The sequence below is a fragment of the Achroia grisella genome, unplaced genomic scaffold (genome assembly GCF_030625045.1).
Source record: "Achroia grisella isolate CSIRO2021 unplaced genomic scaffold, CSIRO_AGI_Agris_v1 utg794, whole genome shotgun sequence".
Taxonomy (NCBI): Eukaryota; Metazoa; Arthropoda; class Insecta; order Lepidoptera; family Pyralidae; genus Achroia; species Achroia grisella.
Window position 1 is genome coordinate 2,863,006 of NW_026713026.1, and position 23,175 is coordinate 2,886,180.

Below are 23,175 nucleotides of genomic sequence, written 5' to 3' on the forward strand. Positions count from 1 at the left end.
GGTGAATAAACAACAAACTTAGCATAATGCTACAGATAAATCTACAACGCTGATATTCTGTTGACTAATGCATATATTTTGCCCTACAATACCGACAAAAGTAATTTAAATCTAAATGCTACGATTATCGTACTTATAAATGTTATAATTACATCTGACATTGTTTATAGTTCCATAAGCTTTTAGCCGTGACTTCGTCTGCCGTGTGCAAGCGAAGTCACGGGTAAAAGCTTCATTCCCTTCAAAATTATATTTCAAGATAAAAGATAGCTTATATTAGTCATCGTAATACAATCTTCGAAAAAATCATTGAAATACGTTCAACAGATTAAACGTGAAAATATATAAATGATAAAATATTTAAAACAGTCATACAAACAAATACACTAACACATTTATAATATTGATAATATGGATGTATATTTTTTGCAATATACATATATATATATTAGCTCTATACATAAAATGTATTCTATGTGTTAATCTAAGATATGAACTATCTATGTACTAAATCTTCATCCGAATCTATACAGTGCAAAAGTAAGAAACATACAACCATCAAACAACCGCGTTTACAATATTAACAGATTGCAATAATGACATGGTATGTAATATAACTAATATTCCACATATAAATTCCCATTAATCTCATGCACACAATACTACAATGAAATCAATAATCCTCAATGGAGGATAATATGTATTGAGAAATTAATTGAAATGAAGTAAACCGGTTGTCTTACCCCTAGAGAGTAACTCGGAAATTCACCGAACATTACATAGTGATAAAATTACACGAAATCGACATCGCTTGTTAGAACTTTTATCTAAATGCGCAAGCTATTTTTGTAATAACTCTTTGGGGATTACAATTTATCTCGAATGTTCTTGAACGTTGGATTAATTCCAACTATCATTTGTATGTAATAGTACTGTTTTTATTATTAAGCAAATATACTTTATTATGATCATTCATTTTACACGGACGTGTATTACAAAGTTTAACTTAACTTAATTTCTATATAATAGTTAATGTGCAATAATTTGTTTTTCTAATAACATAATGTACTAAATATATGTGATGGTTAACAAGAACAAGTTAAAATAGAACTATACAATGAATAAAGAGAAAAAAACTGTTTACTTCTTAACACCGAAGTGATTTTGTACAAAATGCCTCACGTATTTTAACTTGAAGCAGTTTGCTATGTAGATAACATTTCAATTTTAAGAGGTGTCATACACTGCGGTTATTATAAGACATGGAGGCATGATAATAAATGATAATCAGAGAACAAGTCATTTAAATACATATTCTTTGTAAAAACATAGATAATACATATAGACACCCAAATCAATACAAACACTGAATAGGAAATGTTTGTACTGTGCGAAGACCATCGGAAGTAAACTGGTGTGCTAAACCGCTAGGCAACCGAGGACGTCGCACCAGTGAAGGATGATAATGTGAAAATGAGATCAAGTCAGTTTTCCCATAGAGATTAAATCATTAGGAATTAACCAAGATGATTTCTTCGTGGTCCCATAGCTAACAATGTACCGGACATTGCTAGCTATGGGGTCAGCGATCATCAGCAATCTCCTTCGCCCTTGCTTCATATTGCTAATTGTTACCAAAATTGTATATAATTTTCTCGTACCACACATAATACGCATGTTGTCATTTCCGCTTGAACTCGTAGACTGGGACTAAGATCTGTTTGCGTAAGACGTAACTCGTCGACAAAGTTACATGTTACTAGTACATTGATGATTTAGGATCCATTGTAAGCTGTCGAGAGCATGTACTCGTATATCTGACTATATTTTGAACAGTATTATCTGCACCGGTTCATAGATTAATACGTAATACAGGGTTAGACGTGTGATAAACCGAAAATCATTGGGAAAACTAAACAATTTTCCCAAAATTAAAGTTTTATATGCAAATTATTCGATTTCAATACAAATTCAAATTTTTCTTTATCGGCAGGTAATCTACCGATCCCTACTTATATTGATCACATAAGTCATTATATTTAAATTGTACAACATAACGAATATTTCATAACTACTTAAATTTCTAACTACCTAAACAGTGATAGAAAACACTGAAACTAAACAGAAAAGCAGACTAGCTCCCGGCCACGTTGCATTCCAATATTCTCAGTGAAATATTCTCGTATCAAAGTTGTATTCACCACTACATCGTCAATTGACAGTGCCTCTAAACTGCCTCGTCTGGGATTCATAACAAAGATACGTAGATCGCCACAAAGGTATGCATCTATAAATTCAATGATTGATCGTATAAAAAGTTTCAACAATTTCTTCCATCTATTCTCAATAATAATAGATCACAATAACACACCATACGAATAATATATGTCTATTATTAATACAGCCCTCAAATATTTCCATTCGGTTGTAAAGTTGCACGAACTATGAGCTAGATCATGTTTATTCCCGTATCAGAAACTAAATCCAAACTTTCACCATTAATCAGTAGACAGTTTCAAGAGACCAACACAGCAGAATGCTGACTCATGTTTGAATTCATACTGTAGAACTAATTTCCAATGATAACATTCACTCTTGGCTCTGTTGTTGGATTTACCCATTATGAATTTACTATAGTAATATATTTATAAACTCGCGTGGTTGTATTTATTATAAATGCCGTTTTTATAGCGTAGAAGATAAACAGCTAAACGTAGAAGATAAAGCTTACGGCTCACCTGATGATGGAATGCTGGTGTAATGACAAAGTTAGAGAAGAGGATGTTTCGCTGGTTTGGATTAAATGAAAATAAAGATCGTTATCTATTAAGAATTATATAGATCGTTATCTAATTAGAATGCCAATAGGTGTGCATTTCGTATTTTAAATTCGATCCCAATACAGTTATATAAATAAATTGTAATTTCAGTGCGAAGGAATTCACTATATAGTTTTTATTCGCCGCTAGTAAGTCTATTACTAGCGTAAAAGTGAAATAGAAAATGTGACGCCTACTAGAAACTTGGCCAACGTTTTTCAATTACACTCTCGTTACATAAAAAGTTATGTACCAACTTTGGAGTCCTAGCAGCCTGGTAAAACGTGAAACTCGAAGTTTTTATGGCCCGTCGCCCGTTGCGTAACGTGGGACCCAGGCTGCCAGCGGCGATAGTGCTCTAACTACATGGACTAAGTATTTGAATTGTCACATGCAACGTACCCTGAACATTGCAAGAATTAAGAGCTAGGTTTTTGTTTAGTTCACTTTTTTTTTTATTGTATTGAATCACTCTATCTATTAAAAAAACCGCTTCAAAATCCGTTGCATAGTTATAAAGATTTAAGCATACATAGGGACAGACAACGACAGCGACTTTGTTTTATATTATGTAATAATGATTTGATATAATTATGACATACTATATACATCTAACTGGACTAATTCGTGAGGAGAAATGCGATCGAGCTTATATGGTAGATCCAGTGTAAGGCAATCCTCTATTAGATACTACTATCTTAACTAATAGAATCGATGCATTAGAGGCATTACATGTTGACTGGAATGCTAACGCATGAATGATACCACGGGCGACACATGATAGGGGACGGTTACAGTTTAGGAGCAGGCAAGCCATCAGGTCGTTTGACATTCCCGTGAAAAGAAAGAAAGAAAGAAAGAAAAAAAAACGTAACTCTGTACAGAGTTACCGTCGGCTCTGCATCGTCGTTGGTAGACACAGTACGAAGGAGCTACTGTTAGGTAAAACTACGGCCCCAAATGTTTACAGGTTATCCTAATGGCAATTTAACAGAGACATATTTACTACTGTCATATTTTAGACTAAATTCTGAATTATTATAGGTTTTCTAATTCTTTTGCAAAGAAAATATAAATAAAATAGGAAAAAGTATGTGAATACGAATAAGTATACTACCAATAGCTAAAAAATAAATCACTCATACGGACAATTGTTCACCGCAGGCAGACTTGACAGCATCGACTAGAAATCAAATCGGCTTGTCAAATAGCAATTTTGAATAGGGTCAGTTACAACTAACCTTAACGAAATGTCAATATACAAAATGATGTGATACGAGATATATGAATAAAACGATAAAATGTATCTAAACATTACATCTGTCAAATAAAAATTTGATGCCACGAAGGCAAAATGTTATATCTTTTATGCTATTTCTATTTGATCCCGTTTCGATCAAGTCCAAAGTTCATTACTCCCTTCTTTATAAACTATCTACAGCATCTTTAAAGACACTAAAATGCAGTGTAGTTTCTGTTTTAATTGGTATTTATTGCAATGCTATCAATTATCCAGCACACCAATCACTATTTACTAAAGTTCTGGCATCTATCCATTTTAAAAGTCTTAAATATAAATAGAAGAGCAATGTTGATCCAATCTTCTCAATTCTAAACTCAATCTTGTATATAATACGGTCGTGATCGTTTTATGTCTCCGAATTTGTTTGACTAAAAGTGTTCTTCTTTCATTGGTAACTCGTAAAGCTGCACTGGCGCCAGTAAATAGGAAAGTGCGTTATCTGTTTACTAAACGAAGATATTGCCGCCGGATCGTGAATGCGAATGAGATGACAGAATGAGATGCCATAAAAAACTCGACGCATCTCAAGGCTGGGGTGTTACTACGGTCACATCCAATTCCCTTGCCATCATACTTTAATTAAAAAAATAATATATCTTCACGGCTATAATCCCAGATGGCAGAGGCAGTGTCAATTCTCAGCGATTGTTATGGTGAAAGAAATGCTATATTTTTCGCCATGTATATTTGATGTGGTGTAAAAAAAAATTGTGTTAAATTTGATTCGGTGTCACAAACAACATCGCATTATTATTTTATCGGCCACATTATTAATTTTATCGGTGTTACCATCACCAGAAAATTTCTCACAAATAGAAATAAGTTTCTTAGTATCCGCCTTTAAACTACACTTTAGGAATATACTACCAATAGGTTCGGATGTAATATAATCAGTATTTCAATAATTTTAAAATTTGAACAATTTTAATAAAGTCTGAATGATTTTATCACAATAATATATATATTTAATAAATAATATTGATTTTTCGTTTTACTCCTAGTGGCACTTTCTTACAAAATATATCCTCCTACTACAGATCAATTTTGCGACGGACATCTTCAAAAATAAAATCCCAATTGCCGAACTATCTTTAGATCTTTGATTAAAAGGAGTGAATTACGAGTTCCTATAGTCTCATGGTAGGGGTTAAGGGATCCTGTTTACTGCCGCCCCCGATGACGATCCCAGATCGTCACGCGATAGCGCCGGGACTGAAGGGTTGCCGTTTAATGAGGGATCTGATGCCTGGAGATTTCGAACCACTTAGGTAGTGTATAGAGCACTATTTGGTACGTAGGGGGAGCACTCAAGCATTTTTACTTTGAACGACGCATAGTTGGATGGAGCTGTATAAATTTAATTTTATTTATTCCACTCTATTGATCTTTTCGGGCGATATCGAAAAAGAATTAATCTCGATTGAACTGCATCTTTATTTGTACCTTACGTTTTCGTGTAATATTATTTGGATTTTTTTCATGTCGTTGTCGTTGTTAAGTTGATTTTTATGATTTTTTTATTATCTATATATTGTAGTTTAAAATATATTTTGTTAATAAAGTTTTATATTTTATTATATAAATGGTTTTTTATGTCATTGAGTTTTTTAAATTACACAGTAAGCAGATATCAATTTGATTGACCATGAATATCACTATAAATTTTGTTTTTGCTCCGAAAGCAAACGTTTAGGTATAATTACATTTAAATATAAGAAAAATGGGACAGACATACATATAAATGGACGACCCAAGCCACACCAGCACCTAACATTTGAACGATAGTTAAATGGCTCCTTAAACGACGTAACCATTCAATGTGAAAGGGTTCCCGAAGATCCCCATGAGAAGGGGAGATAACGGACATCCAGGGAGTGAAGTCACGAGGTAAATCATAGCGTTATATAAAAATACACAAGTTAATAAAAGAAACTACTTTCAGTCTCCCTAACCCCGTTCCACGGCTTAATATATTATTTCAAATATAGTTAAAAAGCCTTAATATTCGTGTAATATAAAGTAGTCAAACAATATCCAAGCCTGAATAGCAGGTAATGCAAACAGTATTAATTAACAGTATTTCTGCAAATTCATAGAGATCAATTTGTAAAGCACACTACCGAACTTAGTATAATAATATCGTACAATTATTACACCCTTATACTAACTACCTAGATCGTACAGGAAACAAATAAAGTAGCCATACCTCATCACATCATACGTAACGCTCCAGTAGTAGGGCGATACTCATCACGCTGCAAACACATATAGAAACACCTATTTTACAAACACCTACATTTTTTCTAAACGTTTCCACTCAGTGTATTGTTACAAAAAGAATTATAAACACAAATCTGCGTATTTTCCTTATAATAAATATAAATCTTATAACGTATTACAGTTGCAGATTATCCGAATTGAGTTCTGGTAAGTTCCAGATAGACCCGACGCTAAATCAAGTCGAAACTTAGACCGATCGCGTCCGATCTCCGCAGTTACACCCCGCATCTCGTATCACTAGCATCGTTTAATGAAACTTAAGAGAATGGATACTCTTCTTCGAATTCTCGTAATCCAATATGGCGGCTCGCGGCGACGTCCCACGATTTATACCCGTCTCGATACCAATCTCGATACGGCACTCCCGCCTTACAACATACGTAATTTAACTTCCCGAATACGGACTTATTCCGGTATCAAAAAGAAATTATAAGGGAATCCTCGGAAGTTGCCCGATTTTGTTGTCTTATTCTGTAATGGTCTACCAAGCTAATAGTGGGGATACTCGGGAAATACAAGAGAGATTTGTGAGAGATTTTTTTTCAATAATGTCATAGATTTTAGTAAGCGCACTAGTTATGATATGACAGTTATTCATTCATCTTCAAACGCTTTAAAAGCTCTACTAATAACTATACCACTGTTATATCAAGTTATATTAAACTAATACAATGCAACGAATTAAGTTGTCAATATTTAATCAGATCAGATCATTAAAATAACATATTAATTACTAATGTGTTTGGACCGACAAATAAGCTCAAAGTCAATGATGAATGAAGATGAATTCATATCAAAAACATTTATCATATACCTCAACATGTCCCATACATGTTGTTACTCCATATATTTGTTGTATAAAATTCATTAGATCTCTTGAAACGCCATCAAAATCATTTATAAAAGGTACCATTCGACAATGACAATTGACAAACTTATTTTTAGCGCTATTAGCTTTTTAATAATATAATAAAATTTACTATTTGATAATCAAACATTTATTGAACCTGCGGCATCGTCCACTGACATACCACCATAGACGTATACCCATAATAAACCTCATACAAATGGTCTTATCACTAACACAGACCCCTCTAAGTTAAGGAAAAAAGTCACTCCCTAAACAGAGCATGCACCTCGTAAATAAAAATACTGTTAATATTGCCATTTCTTTATTTGCTAATGGCTGTTTGTTATCTTCGAAGTGCAATGGGAGAGATGACGAATGGACCGCTCGCTTGCACGTCAATACATGCTTATCTTTCACGAGTCGTTAGCCACTTCTCCATAAGATTTAGGTGCCTCTTGTATCCCTTTGTACGTTATTTGTGTCCCCTTGTACGTTATTTGTATTAATATTGCATGTCGTTTCTGTATCGTTGCTTTTAAATGTAATTCGTTTAAAATACTCAGTAACCTTGGTGTCTGTCTGAGCTCGATGTAACATACTTCGGTAGTCTAGTGATTTAGCACACCGCACCGACTTACTTCCGATAGTCGCTGGTTCAATTCCTCACACGATGCCAACATTTGTATTTATGAGTATGTTTGTTTGTTCGATCTGGGTATTTTCTAGGCATATTATGTTTTTATTTATAAAAATAAGATTTGATTAACTTCAAAATGAATGGCGCTGTGTGAATTGTCCAGGGTTATTATTATTATTAATAGATTTTAAATCTTCAAAAAAAAGCTTAATATAAATATACTATACATATATATTGTCTGCGAGTAACCTGAGCTTTATTTATATAAAAAAAAGAAACAGAGATTCCTACAACAATTCCGTGCTAATGCGGTACGGGTAGCTATTACCTTGTACGTTACAATCTGATTTGTAACAAACACGATCTAACGTTGGGAATATTAAGGAGCCACCGCAAGGAGTGGTTATTTCATTAACTGATGCTTTCGGTGCTCTGGCCGTGCGCATTAATCAATGTCTTGGATATTGCTCGCCGGAGACGGATGGTCTGCAACCAAGCACTTACTGCGGCCGAGCGAATCGAATAGGACATAATCGAGCAGATTCCAATGGTCACGCTCGCCAATAATTGTTTAATTAGTGAGGTGACAGTATTAACTTAGTATGTATTGCCGTAGAGTCTACTGCGCTTCATTGCAGTAATTTTCTTTTCAAATGTATTCGCAAATAGGCACCAGATACATCAAATGTATTAAAATGTCTACGACTATGAGTATACTCTTTCAATAGATGGATTTTTGAAAGAGTTTGATATAATAGGACAGAAATGGACTCAATATTGATAATCTTAAGCTTCATGAACGATATCACAGAGAATTCACTGAAGCTAGTACTTACGATTGCCTAGTCTGTATTTTTAATATAAATAACGTATGTTCTATTGTTGTATTACAATAATGAACACTTTGTTTACCCTTCCATAATCTAATTAATAGTAAGCCTCTAGTGATACAGTAATCCTGAATTTTGGGATCCTCTTCGCAAAACCTCCTAATTCGCAGTAATCCCTCAATGTAATTATCGATAAATCTGCAGAATTGCGAAATTCGGTCCGTTGTTTGTTACAATTTGTTTTCCCAACAAGCCATACAAACATTGTTTCAAAATAAATATAGCTAGTTTGATTTTCTGACGTACGATATTGCTTTACTGAGCCTACGTTACTATTGTCTTATTTTAAACATAAAAATATTCTTAATTTGACCATTTCTTCTTGTTAATATGTTAAAACTAGGTAATTAACGCACTAGGTATACGATTTGAAACGGGATCACTAAATTCGGATTCGGACTAATTAGTATATGAAGAGGTCAGTTGACAGACATGTTAGTGATAAAGCACTTCGATTCAACTCTGGAGATTGGCCCCACAGATCAGGCCATCAAAAACACGATCTAATAGTATTATTAGATAGTATATCATCCAACAAAATGGAAGTTTCACGACATGGATGTAGCGACAGATCTAGAGAAGTTATTGTGTGTAGAGTGGAGATAATCAATGAGATATAAATGAAGACCTCATCTTGACCTAAAAATAGCAAAATCGTGCCTTGTGACGTAGTGCTGGTCATGTCTGTAGGCAGCCAATATAGAATGAGTTTTTTATTAAGAGGACAGTGAGTTACTCAATTGTTACACACTGCTTAATGTATTCCACTTCGCTGTTTAAAGATTGAAAATGTACCCAATACATAAATGTAAAACAGAAATAATCCTTTCCGTAAGCGAAATGCATTTTTCAATGCCTCAAACGTTGTTTGAACGACTGGCACTCCATCATTCATGTGTGCGGTGAGCTTAAAGACGCTGACGTGTGTTTAGAAAAAGGATTTCCCAAACTGAGTGGAGTACGACTTAACTTTACCGATGTTGGTTTGATATTTTCTGAACAAATTTACCGCTGTTTTGCTTGATATTTTTAACACCTCCGCCCGACGCAAAGATTACCCAATATTATACTTGAATACTTTTATGCTGGTATATTCTTTAATTAACAAAACCCGTGTATTGTTACTATTATATTTATTGATTTCACATACTTATAAACGATAATTCTAAGAATATTTTGCTAATTTTTATATTTATATATATTTTACATTTACAAACAGACTGTAAGATTTCACTGGGGCCCGCATCTCGAATAAATTTTCTTTCATATCTGCACATTAATTAGCGGAGAGTCAGTGAGTACTATGATTTTTACAAAACTGATTAGAAGACACCATTTTTAGGTTTTTAAGTCAGAGTAGTAAACCAGTATGCTGCGATACTCTTATTCTTATATTTGTATCATTCGATAAAATTATTCCATAGACAATATTAGGTATAGAAGTGAAGGTATCTTATGTCGTACGGCTAATCACGAGTAACGCCTGCTAAAAAAGCTTTTAGAACATTTTCCTTTTCATAAATAATCATCATGCATTACCGTGATTTTCGTTGAAATACAGGCGAAAGCCAAGGAAATAGCACACCGTAACTACTTACCCGGCCACTAGCAAAAGGCAATTTTCTATCCTATTTCTTTCGGAAGTCGAAATTATCTGCAATCAATCGGACAAAAGAAGAGAATGAACAAAGTTATTTCTGTAACGTCCGACGATTTATCACGTGGATCATTTGTTTCGGCTGTATTTGTATTGTTTGCTGTGTGGATATGATTAAATCGGGAGGGGCGGAATGCGTTTGTAATATTGGTCGCGAAACGCTATGTACCAAATTTTGTCACATTACCACTACCTGTGTTTTTTCATGTTGTATTACACGATGGGGAAAAAAGGGAACGGGTTATTATCATAATGATCACTATTAGTACTATTATTATATACCTCATCAGATTAACAAATACAATAAAAATTATTAAACTATAGTAGAAATAAAAAACTGACATCAAAAATATCTTTATCTGAATAAAGATTTTTACTTTAATGAAACCCTATTGAAATGGCTAATTAATTATTAGCTAAATGATCAAATTTCACCAAATCTAGATTCTCTGATCTGAAAATATAATCTAAATCTGTCTGGACTAATATTAAAATAGGAAAGACAGTTTTTTGCCACGCAACTTCATCTTCGTCACATTTTCCCCGTATTACAATATTTTGCCTTGCAGCTCTGATCCTATTGGTCGCATTGGTCCTATTGATCCTGTTGATGCATATGATACTCTTAAATAACATGGCTTTCTATTGGTAAAATAATTTCGAAAATCTGTTAAGTAGATATAGAGATATCCTCGTAATATTAGAATAGATAAACCGTAAGTCATTGTAAATTTTAAACATTATAATTAGCTACATAGTAGTATATTATTTTCAAATTATTTAGGACCTCTACAATTATAGCATATGTGACATAACCTCAATTGCGACGCCGGGGCGGGTCGCTTGTTAAGTTGTTACCAATAATAATATGTTGACAGAGGTATGCAATTAATATTATTAATATCATAATCGCTGCCGTTTGCAGCGATGCTCCTATATTGTTCGTAACACATTTCTCGCGTACTATACCTATTGTAATTTAATAATGCTTGTTGAGCTATATTCCTAATGTTATACCGTCTACGTCGATTCCATTATTCAGATTTGCTCCAAACTTACAAACATTTCACTGGAAATTAATTAGTCTATTGAATTTGATATAAATTTCAGAGTTAACTATTAATTTTGAAACGCAAAGTCGATGACTGGGATCAATATTGATGATTGATTACAGTTCGTGCCACACTTGTAATAAAGTTGTAAACTTTATCTGCAATTTTGTGTTTTAAGTAGAAATTCGCTTTGGAATTTCTCGAAATGGTTACCCCTTTTGTATTCTAACTAGCTGTTTACATATGAGGACACGTAGTCTTCTGTTACAGTGGAAAATTCTGGACTTGCTTAGTGTACCTACTTACATATACTAATACTTAATTACATAAAGCATACTAATATTATAAATTAGATATACGCTCTTATAGTCATGATTTATTTTATCGTTCATCTGAAAACAATATTTGTATTTAAGAAATGTTACAAAAATAAGAAATATTAGATTTTATTTTCTAGAATTATATTACAAAATTGAAATTAAGTAAAGCTTATATTTTTAAATATATTTAATAAAATCATTTAATATTTACATACATTTTATCTAATAATTAATATCTAATACAGTAACGAATCAAATTTTCACAATTACAAAAAATTCGCCCCCGGGTGGGCTTGAACCACCAACCTTTCGGTTAACAGCCGAACGCGCTAACCAATTGCGCCACGGAGGCCGTACCGACTTCTATGAAATTATCGCCCGCTATATCTTGACAACAAACAACTACATTTACGCCATCTTGTATTTGCACGTGACAATGAGTTAATAATGCGTGACTAATTTATCGATAAACGTTATCAATGTAAATGTGTTTATCAATAATATTTCATATTAATTCAAAGAAAGCGTTAAGAAGTGGATTTATGAAATGTGTAAAATGGTAAGTAAACATATAAATCAATTTATTAGTGACTTCTTGTTCATACTAATAATTATATTGTAAATGCGATAATCTGCCTGTCTGTTTACTATTTTTCTCTACTACACAACAGAATGGTAATTATATTTAATTGTATCACGAGTATATGTATATACATATATTATTTATCTCACACCAGTAGCGTGTTTTTATATATAACTAAGTATATGTATTTGTATATATGTAATATAATATATGTAATTGAATAGTGTGCGCGTCCGCTAACCGTTTACGCTAGCGAGGCACCATTGAAGGATGATAGTACAAGCTAGAGATCAGACCCAGGTAAATTTTCGTAACAAATTCATTAGTAATTTTTCACGGTTTCCAGAGAGAATCGCGTGGAGGTTAAACTGACATGGTACTTTGCTAGCAATAAGGTCATTATACCACATTACTATCAATTCCCTTACCCCTCCCGCCATACCTTGCAATTATTAAAAAATATTTTATAAACATTTATCACAAAAATCACTAGGAGTAAAGAATTTTATTGGGATAAAAGTTTTTATTCATTAATAAAACTTTTGTTCATTAGTAACGCATTATTGTTATTATTAGATTTGTAATAATAACAATATTTTAACCCCCGATGCTGTTTATTTTCAATAATAAATATAACTCAGTATGCTAAGTGCGTACAACCCCATTAGTTAGTTAAAACGGAAAGTTAAAAAGCTAATTAACGTTCTAGTGAGCCTACTCACTATATTTCTATAATCTATGATATTTAGGAGTCACTAAAGGCGTATTCATCGAAAGTTACATAATAGAACTTGATATGGTACATGTACCTCACGTAAATTGCTTGTATAACATGTAAATTTATATTAGAAAACTTTTAGGTTCCGGTGGAAATTTAAAATATTCCGCCATGTCACGAACGCATGGCATTTAATTTATAGACTTGCAAAACAATTTGTAACAAATTTACTAAGTGACATTTATTATGGAACAGATTAATCATATGAACGATAAAGGGTTAGGTACAAGTTCATACTTGTACCCCTTAATTTCCCCCTTCGATCGATCCCCCGTCCAATTCGGAGATCGAAATTACAATCGCCTGGACCGAAGTTCGAACTTCTATCTGTGTCCTCACACTAAAGTCGTATAGTATAAACGTAAGTCTGATCACATTCTACTATTGCTACTATTTAAATTATGCACCTATTTACTGATGTTTAAATACAAAATTTATTATCTATATGTTTTTACGAAAAATGTAGTATATATATATATATATATAATAATAATGTAGTATGTAATTAAGTTCTTATTTTTATACAGTACAATATAAAACAGTATATCTGTTGAGTATTGTAATATTTGTCGCTTCTGAAATTGAATTGAAAATAATTGATTACCTTTGGCGAATACGAAAGCATACCCATGAAAAGACCTCGGAAATATATTCGAAAAGGAATAGCCATCAGGTTTTTTGCCGGTAAGAATTCGGTATTTCGCATCGCCCCCTAAGCCTTTGGATGAAGATTTTCCTGGCGTTAAAAAAAAGAAGTTACAAGAATTGGTTACAGTAACAGCAGTAATCGTAGGTGCTCAAGAAAATTATTTTGTATTCTTATATAATTCCCCCGCTTAGGAACTTGTCAGCTTCTCTAAGTTTCGTTGTACGTGCCTCGGTTTTAAATAACTAAATATATTATTTCGTTCCACTAGAAAACTGACGTTGATAGTACAAAAATAAACTTAAACATAATACATAAGTGAGCTGAAGATGTATAATGTATATTATACACTAAGTGCTTGAATGGAAATTATAGACTACATTTTCAAGATCTCCTTCCTAATTCTAAAAGTATTTGCTTTTTTAGATAAAAATTGATATTAGATTTTTTTAAATATGAAAATGAAAAACCCTTATATATTTTACACAATCATTGAGAGTACAAACCAATAAAATAAATTAATTGCTATAACGGACTTACGGTAATATTCGTTCACAAATATAATGCAAGAGCCAATTATTATTGTATTCAACTATATTTAACAAAACTCAATAATCCGGTACCATGTATACGTAGCTACAAAATAACTCTTTAATACCTTACATTTAAAGTTGAGAAGAAGCACTACGTAAACAACAGTACAGTGTGCATTTATAAAGAGCGATACAACTGTTTATAGTTTTATACTTTTTGGTCGCGATCACGACACCGGTAACGACTTCCTCGCAAACGCGCAGCGAAATGCAACGATTCCGAAACACGCGCGAATAACTCGCCGCCGACGTGTCGCTTAGGTGATCCCTTTGTGCCATTGCTATAGAAGAGCAAAAGGCACATCGATTGTTCGGAATACAAACGGAAATATTGCCGTCCGTGTGAAAAATGTATATTTCTCCAACTGAGTGTACGTCGTTGCAATTTCGTCACTTTCAAATTCACGCTCCAACACAAGCTACGGTAAAAAGTGTAAAATTCTCTGAAAAATTCAAGCGGAGTTTCAGTAGTATATACAGCTACAAACTTGTTAAATCGACGGCCTGTCCGTAACCGGTCCGCGAGACAGAATTCAGTGAAAAATTACCCGCCAAATGGCGGCAACTAAGCAGCGCTTTTAGCCTAGTTTCTAAACGGGCAAAGTCACGGCACGACCTGGCGATTTCCTCAGACCATGCCGTCGTTCAATTTGCTGGAACGCATTTACCAGCTAAATAGGTTGGCTCGTGCCTGTGCCGGTCTCTAAAGCTTACAATACATAAAATACGGACTTAAAGTAAGCCACGTTATTAAGTCATTCACATTCGAAAGTCTACGGCGTCGAGTTTGAATGTTTTGTCTCCAAAAAATTTTAACGGACTAATCAACCAATTTCATACTCACGACTAGGCCTTGTTCACCCCATACCCTGTTGAATGCGAAAATACTTAACGAAAATGTCAAGTGTTGCGTTCACCACAACGCAACGTCAACTTTCGACTGTAGGTGTCATTACCATATCTGTGATTACAGTCGTGGAGTCGGGTTACGGAGTGGGTCGTACAGAGCTGCAAAATTTCCACCAAGAACCCAAGAAAATTGAAAACCGTTCATACACACTGAACAGACACATAATCAATTTAGTAAGACAATTTCAATTTATATTTCGTAATTTAAACTTTATTTCTCGGAATAAGCGGTTCAGTTTCAAGTATGTAGTATCGGACATGGCTTCTACCCTTTACGATGAACTGTGTACTCAAAGCATTCGAAGTGACTTCCACATCATTGACACACGATCCCGTTCCAAAAATGCAGATGCATTCAAAGAGCAGTAATTGTGCAGAGAGGGCACTACATTCCAAGTGGTTTTATTGCCGTTGGGCGAATGGGAGGCGAGCAATTTGGCGGTGTGACCGCAAGAGCCGCGCATGTTTATTAGAGACAAAGACCTCGCCGCCTCGACCCGCGATTTGCATAACGGTCTGTGTCGTAATTAGAAACCATCTCGGACGTCCCTCCTTTGTACCAAGTCTGGCGGGGACAACGTCAAACGCCTTCTATTTAACCACACAGGGGATAAGTGCACGATCCAACAAAATGTGTTTATAAAAACGCAAAATGTTTAACCATACAGGTATATTAGCAATCGAATGTTACGATTATGTTTGTAAGATTATATAAGAATACATTAAATAAACATATTTATATAATAAAGAATTAGTATAATTATTTATTGTTACTTTATGACATGTATAATTTATTATTCGCACTGTTTCACCCACTCAACATTTTCTATGTCAAGCTGTGTTGAGTTGATTTTTAGAGATAATTCCTCCTTTGTTAGTGTTATTTTCAATGAACATGTTTAATTAAACGGAATCTATACATTATTGACTCAAGACTAAAGAAATTATTTATAAACCCGCATTGTTTTAGTCAAGTATTTTATAAAAATCTTCATTCTTCATCATCATACTATTTTGATGATATCATATTATCACTGGAACATATGTGAGCCAAATTACAATTAAATAAAATAGCACCAAAAATTCATCGCAAATCTATAGGTACCCATATTATATAGCAAGTGTAAATTTTGTTATAAGGAAAACAAAATTAAAAACTTTGTACTTTTTTGTTTTTTTTTTTTTAATTCTTGCACTACTTAAAATCTACATTATTTTAGAGTGACATAGGCTATATACTATCTTAATATATACACAGTTAGCCCGGGCGAAGACCAAGCCGGCTTTTAGTAGTCAAATAAAAAATTACAAAAACCATTTCAGCTAAGTAGCAGTAATTACGATACTTATAGCATCTAAATTATTCAATGTAGATGTATTGCCTCGCTAGACGAGAGTGGCTGGCATAATAAATCGGTTGCTAAGAAAACCGCAATGTAACACACCATGCCGACGGGAGCGAATAACTCATTAACTGGAGGCGCGTTTACGAGGTCCGCTATATCGCGGGCCGCTGGGATAATGACGCTAAACCGATATCCTTATTTACTGCAAATTGCGTTGGCTCTTACGTCTTCAGCGCCGTGTATTGGTAATACGACGATATACAGAAAGCAAGGCAATTGTCTACAGTTTCCTTAAGCTGTTAAAAACGTTTTCGTACGTACAAAAATTGCTAGCTTTTTGTTTATTGGGTTTCCTTTTAAATTTTGTTTGTATGCAATGTATATTTGTTTAAAAGATAATTTAGCTTGTTATATTTTTAATTAATACATTTAATAGCGTTTTAATATGTGTGTATTAAATACAAATATTTACTTATTTCTCACGTAATTAAAATTACTAATAGATTTTTTTTTATTTATATATTATCATTTACTTACTATCTTGATTGTTTGTTTGCGTTGAGTAGGATCCGAAACTACTGGTCCGAATTATAAACATACTTTACCATTAGAATCCTACATAATCCATGATTAGCAACTATAAAACAATTTCAAAACCTTCAAACCTTCAAAACCTTCATTTTTCATATGGATCCCTAATCCATATGAAAAATATAAAAGTTAAATACCCGTGTGACACCAGGGCGGGTTGTTAGTATAACATATTTCTTACAAAAGCGTGTTGGTACGGACACGTCATGCGGAGGAGAGAAATCTGAAAGCAGGAACGTGTTAAATATTAACGTAGGAAGAAAAGGAACTTCTTTACATCCACTCAGCCAAAGAAAAGATTTTTGCTCTATAACGCAGTATATATGTGATAAACATAAAAGAAAAGTTCAGGTAAAACGACCGATAAGGATCATCGGTAGATAGAAACATTTCTTTACTAAATAATGGAACAAATAAACATAAGTAGTGCAGTGATAACTATGATGGACTTTATTTTTACAGAAATATGTGTACGTACTATATTACTGAAAGATGATTATATTATTCATGATATATATATTTACAGAAGTATAAAACAGTGTTACGAATATGGACGCCCTATTACAAGTTCATATAATTTCAAACCATATGTAAGTGATGACATTACAGTTCAATAAAATTTTCTAAAATATATTGATAGAAACCTTAAAGTAAAATTAAAAAACAATACTCTTACGGTAACAATAATTTTCATTATTTTATTTATAAACTCTTTATTGCACCAATCGAATTAATACATAAGAGAATTAGACAGAAAAGAGATATGGAAGTACAAAAGGCGGTCTTATCGCTAGAAGCAATTATTATTTATTTTACCATTATTATAATATTTAATAGATGAGATATGGTCCTTCCGACCAATCCTCCGTCCAATTCAAACGGGAATCGAAATTACGACGCCCTGAACCTAGATTTGAACCCCTAGGGGTGTCCTCAAACTAAAGTCGTATCCATCAGGTGGAAATTGACCTTTAGCTAGCTCCACAAGTCCTTCTGCGGGTTCGCAGTGCCATCTAACGTCACCATCCAGAAATGGTATTTCCAAACCAATACGATATTGAAACCTTCAAAAATAGAGCTTTTCCTTCTTACAAGGCCGGCAACGCTCTTGCAATCACCCTGGTGTTCATGAGCAGCGGTAATCACTTCCCATCAGTAGCTCGTTTATATATGCTTCGTTTCGTTTACTATGCTATAAAAACAAACTTTTTATTTTATAATTCACGATAGTCTTTGAGAATTTCCAATTTTATACTGAATAAAGTTGTTTATAGATTAATTTCCGCAAATTTGGCGTCAAACTCGGCAGCGATTGAGAATGTGCAGACAAGAGCAAATCATGCGTGAAGTCGATTTGTAAAGGGCACGCGTCCGATCTCAGTAAGCGCTGTCAAACACACAATAAACTCGTTTACCTACCGAATAAGTTCGCTATTGATGAAAATTATTTTGTATTTTAACGCCAGTAATTGAAATTTCATTAAGTATATTAAAATATCACTAAATATTCAAGTAATTTAAAACGATGTTCTTTTTAAATTGAGTTAATGGATTATTTTAGATCGATATAATATACTTTATTTATAACATACAGTATAAAAAAGACAATTAAAGAACACATGTTCATATATTACAATAATTAATTACCTTATTGCAGAAAGCTATACTTTCAAGCAATTTTTTATATTTCATTACTTAAAAGTATAAAATCATTGAAGAGAAATATAATAATGTATTCATGTGTAATATAAAACAACGAAAATAAAAAGAAGCCTAAGTGATTCTTAATCCTGATCTAACAAACACAAAGAAGAAGAAATAGTAGACAGTATGAAAAATAATGACAATATCTCCTCGACGTGTTGGAGTTTAAAAACATTTATAAAATGGCAACGCGCCAAACCGTTCAAATAGCAACATTGACAACAACATAGTATTCGAAATTGCATTTTATTTTTAACAGCATAACGATGTAATTTGTCATATTCAAAAATAAATTATCTTAATGATATTATTCGTTATTATACGCGTGTTCAGATCTCGAAAAAGACTTCAATCATTAATGATTTACACATCGACAAATAATAATTTCCAGATACCAATACCTGAACAATTTAACTAGAAAGTTCGAACATACAATACCTGCCTATAATATATGAGAATTTCGCTCAAATAATCTGATATCATATCATCAGATATTAACTAGATGGCTATGGAAAAAAAATTGACTGAGAGGAATTGTGGAGTAGAAATAGGTACAATAAATAATACGCATCACATAATATATACACAAATATATGCAAACATATATAGATTAATATAGTATATACATACTTATAAATAAGTAATAATTACGTTTAGTTAAGTTACTGGATATGCTTACTTGTTCACTTTACTAGCGATTCGCACCAAGTTGTCCTACAAATGTTTTTCTCTCTATCAGCTCTCCTTCTCTTCCTCTATTGCCCCATCACATTTATTTCAGAAAGTTAGTATGAGAAAGATGTCCTGCTGATTCTGGAGCATAGTATAGTGGCGCCCCCACCCACTCTCAACTTTACTGTTTTGTTATCATAAGATAACAAAACAGTAAAGTTGGACTCCATTTTCCGCAACCAGCCTCTCGTCTGGGCCGTTATGCGTGTAGAGCCAAGACTACTGGAGTAGCCAGCCAAGCACCTCTTAAAAACGCAGAAGTCTTCTGGTGTCTTCACAGGCTTCACGAAGCGACCTCATCGATAAACATAAACCAATCTTTATAAGATAATCATAACAATAGCGATCGACATACTACTTTTTTGAAATCGGTTAAAAATTACATTTATAAAATCATAACAATGTTATTCTCCATAAAATATCTCCAATACTTACCGTTTAATGCCTCCCACGTATAAATAACAGCGTTATCATACCGAAAAGGGTCTTTAAAATCCAGAAATTCCCCAACGGGCAGTTGTACGTAACGAGAGAACCTTTCGGAAAGCGGGTAGTTAGGATTTTGTGGAAACCACTTCCTGCCTGACCCCATAATTATAGTTGTTCGTTGTATTTGATATATTGAGGAAGTTGCTCGTACAGCGTACAGTTGGTGCCAGGAGTTATTATATATGGCTATTGTTTTTGTAATAGCAATTTACACAATTAAATAGCTAATTTTGCGCACAGATATTCTAATAATTAGACGGATCAAATTACTTTATCCGTGCTATAACGTTTCATGTTACCAGCAACATGGCCTGTTTATTTTTTTAACTAGCTGTTACCCATGTCTTCGTCCGAATGAAATTTAACTTTTTTTATTAAATTAAATTAAATGTCCTAAATAAAAGTATACTAAGTTACTTCCTATAACTGTAGCTATCTATCTATCAGCAACTGAGAGTGCTATCAAAATCGGACCAGCCGTTTCATAGATTAGCAAGTACAATCATATAGACAAATTTTTAACATTAATTTTTTGGTACTGTGTAAATTGCATGACAGTGAAAAACTGTTAATTTGAAATTACAGACAAAATTTATTTGTCCTTATTAAATTAGATTTATAACAAAGTTTTCTGTGTGGATACCGTAGTCGCACCTGTTTCAGCCATCAAGCAGTTCATAAGATGTTATTTGGTTGATGGATGAGATAAGGCAGTTAATTTTCAGGATAAGAGGCGTGATATCTTTCTCCGGGATGGCAAGATCCCTCATGGATATACTCGACGGTTCCCACTTACCATCAGTTGTGCTAGCAGCTTGTTATATCATTCGAAATACATAAAATATATTCGCCGATAATATCAACTTACAATAAGTCATTAATTTTGGAAATCCATCAAGTATTTTTGGAACATATCGATTACAGACAAGAAATCTGATTTTACTTTGTTAATATTAATTTAGACTGTAATATACAAATAATAAGATTGTTATTTCTTTGTTTACAGGACACAACACTTCGCTATAAGCGAAATCACAGAACGTTAATGGTGAGTCCCTAAAAAATTACTTTCACCTAATTACTAAGCATAATAGAACCCCCAGAACATATCAACTGCGTCTAATGCTATATATAATTAATTAATGAGAATTGAGATTTGAATAAATTTAGAAATAGCAAATTTGCAAGTATCGTATGATTCCATGATACATACACCGATGAAGACTTAAGTTAATTCAAAGCAGATTACAAAAAAAATCATCAATACTCCACAGTCAGCTATGACCCATTTTATGTAGGCGTGGCCCCCATATGCCAGTTTACCCGTATTGTATTGTATTAATCTTAGTATACTGTAATATATACTACTTGTAATTAAAGATGTGTGTAATATATGTATACAAATAAAAATTCTATCTATCTAAAATTAAATAATAATCTTATCTATCTATCTAAAATTAAAACAGCCCATAATTTGTAATCTGAATATAATATACAAAAATTGTTTAATGTGGCTGTTCCCGTATTGGGTTCATACGGGAACAGCCAGATTAAACAATTTTTGATTATATATATATTATTATATATACATATATAAATGATTATTTTTTATTAGTACAACTACTAAGTAGTAATTGCAAATTTATAACTATATTAAAAATTTCAATATCAATCACAGTATTTTTTATAAATTTACAAAAAATATTTTACTAAAACTGTGTAGGTACTATCAGATATCACTGTGATTTGATATTGAATAGAACTTTCCAGACATATTTAACTTTTCAGCTTCTAATTAAGATAATGATATCACAGAATATATTTTACTAATATTTTTAATACGACTATCATTAACCAATTAGGTGCGTTGATAATTAATTTAAAAGGTGAGCACTTGCAAAGATTTGAGTTGATTTTAGTTCAATATGCATCATTATATGAAATATATTATATAATATAATCAATTATATGAAAAGTGGGAGCAACTCGTATAAGTTTTAAATTTAAATAATTAATAAACAGAACAATTGGACATCTGTGGGATTGTAATAGATAAGTTAAATTAAGCCTTATAAGGTTGGTTCTCGACCGACCCTTCTCTGAAACAAGGGCTAAACATTTTGAGTGAACTATATGTTTCTTTATAATTTTTCATAATATACTACATGTTAAAGAATTGTAATTTCAAAGACCAGAAATTGAAAGTTATTCCTTTGCTTCATAAGCCTCAGACAGGCATAACGAAGTCTAATTCAAAAAGGTCCGAAAACCGCACTTTGATCATTCAAATATCGTTTTAAAATACCACTAAGTGCCGTAACCTCATTTCCCCCCATAACCATGTTATAAACTGACGACATAACTATTTAAAACTTTGAGCAATTCAATAGCCTTTACAGTAATATATCATCAGACATTCAGATTTATTCAACATGTTTTCGCGCTCAAATATAATTAACTGTCAGCAATTTCAATTGGCTAGTCTTTTTATGTCTGAACGTCCACAACTCTCAGTCTCCAGTCGATTGCCCATTAAGTGATCACTGCTTCACTTTACCTTTTTTTAAAACAAATAAAATTTGAAAAATGCAACCTTTAACACAGGAAATAAACACTCAATATCTTAAACATTGGCTTTTATAAATAACATTTTCGTTTAATTTACGAATAAATTTGAGGTATTTCGAAATAAGAATCATTTTTTCAAAGAGAACGAAACTGTTACTTTATTTTGGTACCGGTACGGTGTATAAAGTTTTACATACAGAAACCTTATTGAAGGGTTTAAGCTCCAACTATAAACTAGCGTACGCTTAGGAAACAATGCTGAAAATAAAAATTAAACGCAACTGGCGTGAATAAACGCAAAATTGAAGTGTTACAGCTAGAAAAAGTTATTACTCATAATTAGCCCGCGTAAACTTAATTTTCCCGGGACCGAGTCATGTCGAAAGATATTTTTTACAATTTCGTTTAATTACAACATTGAATTATAG

General features: G+C 32.9%; 1 protein-coding gene and 1 non-coding gene across 3 annotated transcripts in view; one reads left to right on the top strand and one right to left on the bottom strand.

Annotated features, from left to right (window-relative positions):
• LOC131851678 (leucine-rich repeat-containing G-protein coupled receptor 5-like) overlaps positions 1–23,175 on the top strand; it is a 307,542-nt gene that overhangs the window by 199,597 nt on the left and 84,770 nt on the right. For both annotated transcript variants that reach the window (XM_059202209.1, XM_059202210.1), the window contains exon 5: positions 21,186–21,227. In XM_059202209.1, coding sequence (XP_059058192.1) covers positions 21,186–21,227 — 42 coding nt within the window. The remainder of the gene's footprint in view (positions 1–21,185; positions 21,228–23,175) is intronic.
• On the bottom strand, positions 12,087–12,160 carry Trnan-guu (transfer RNA asparagine (anticodon GUU)). Its single transcript has one exon. It is a non-coding gene; the product is annotated as a tRNA-Asn (tRNA).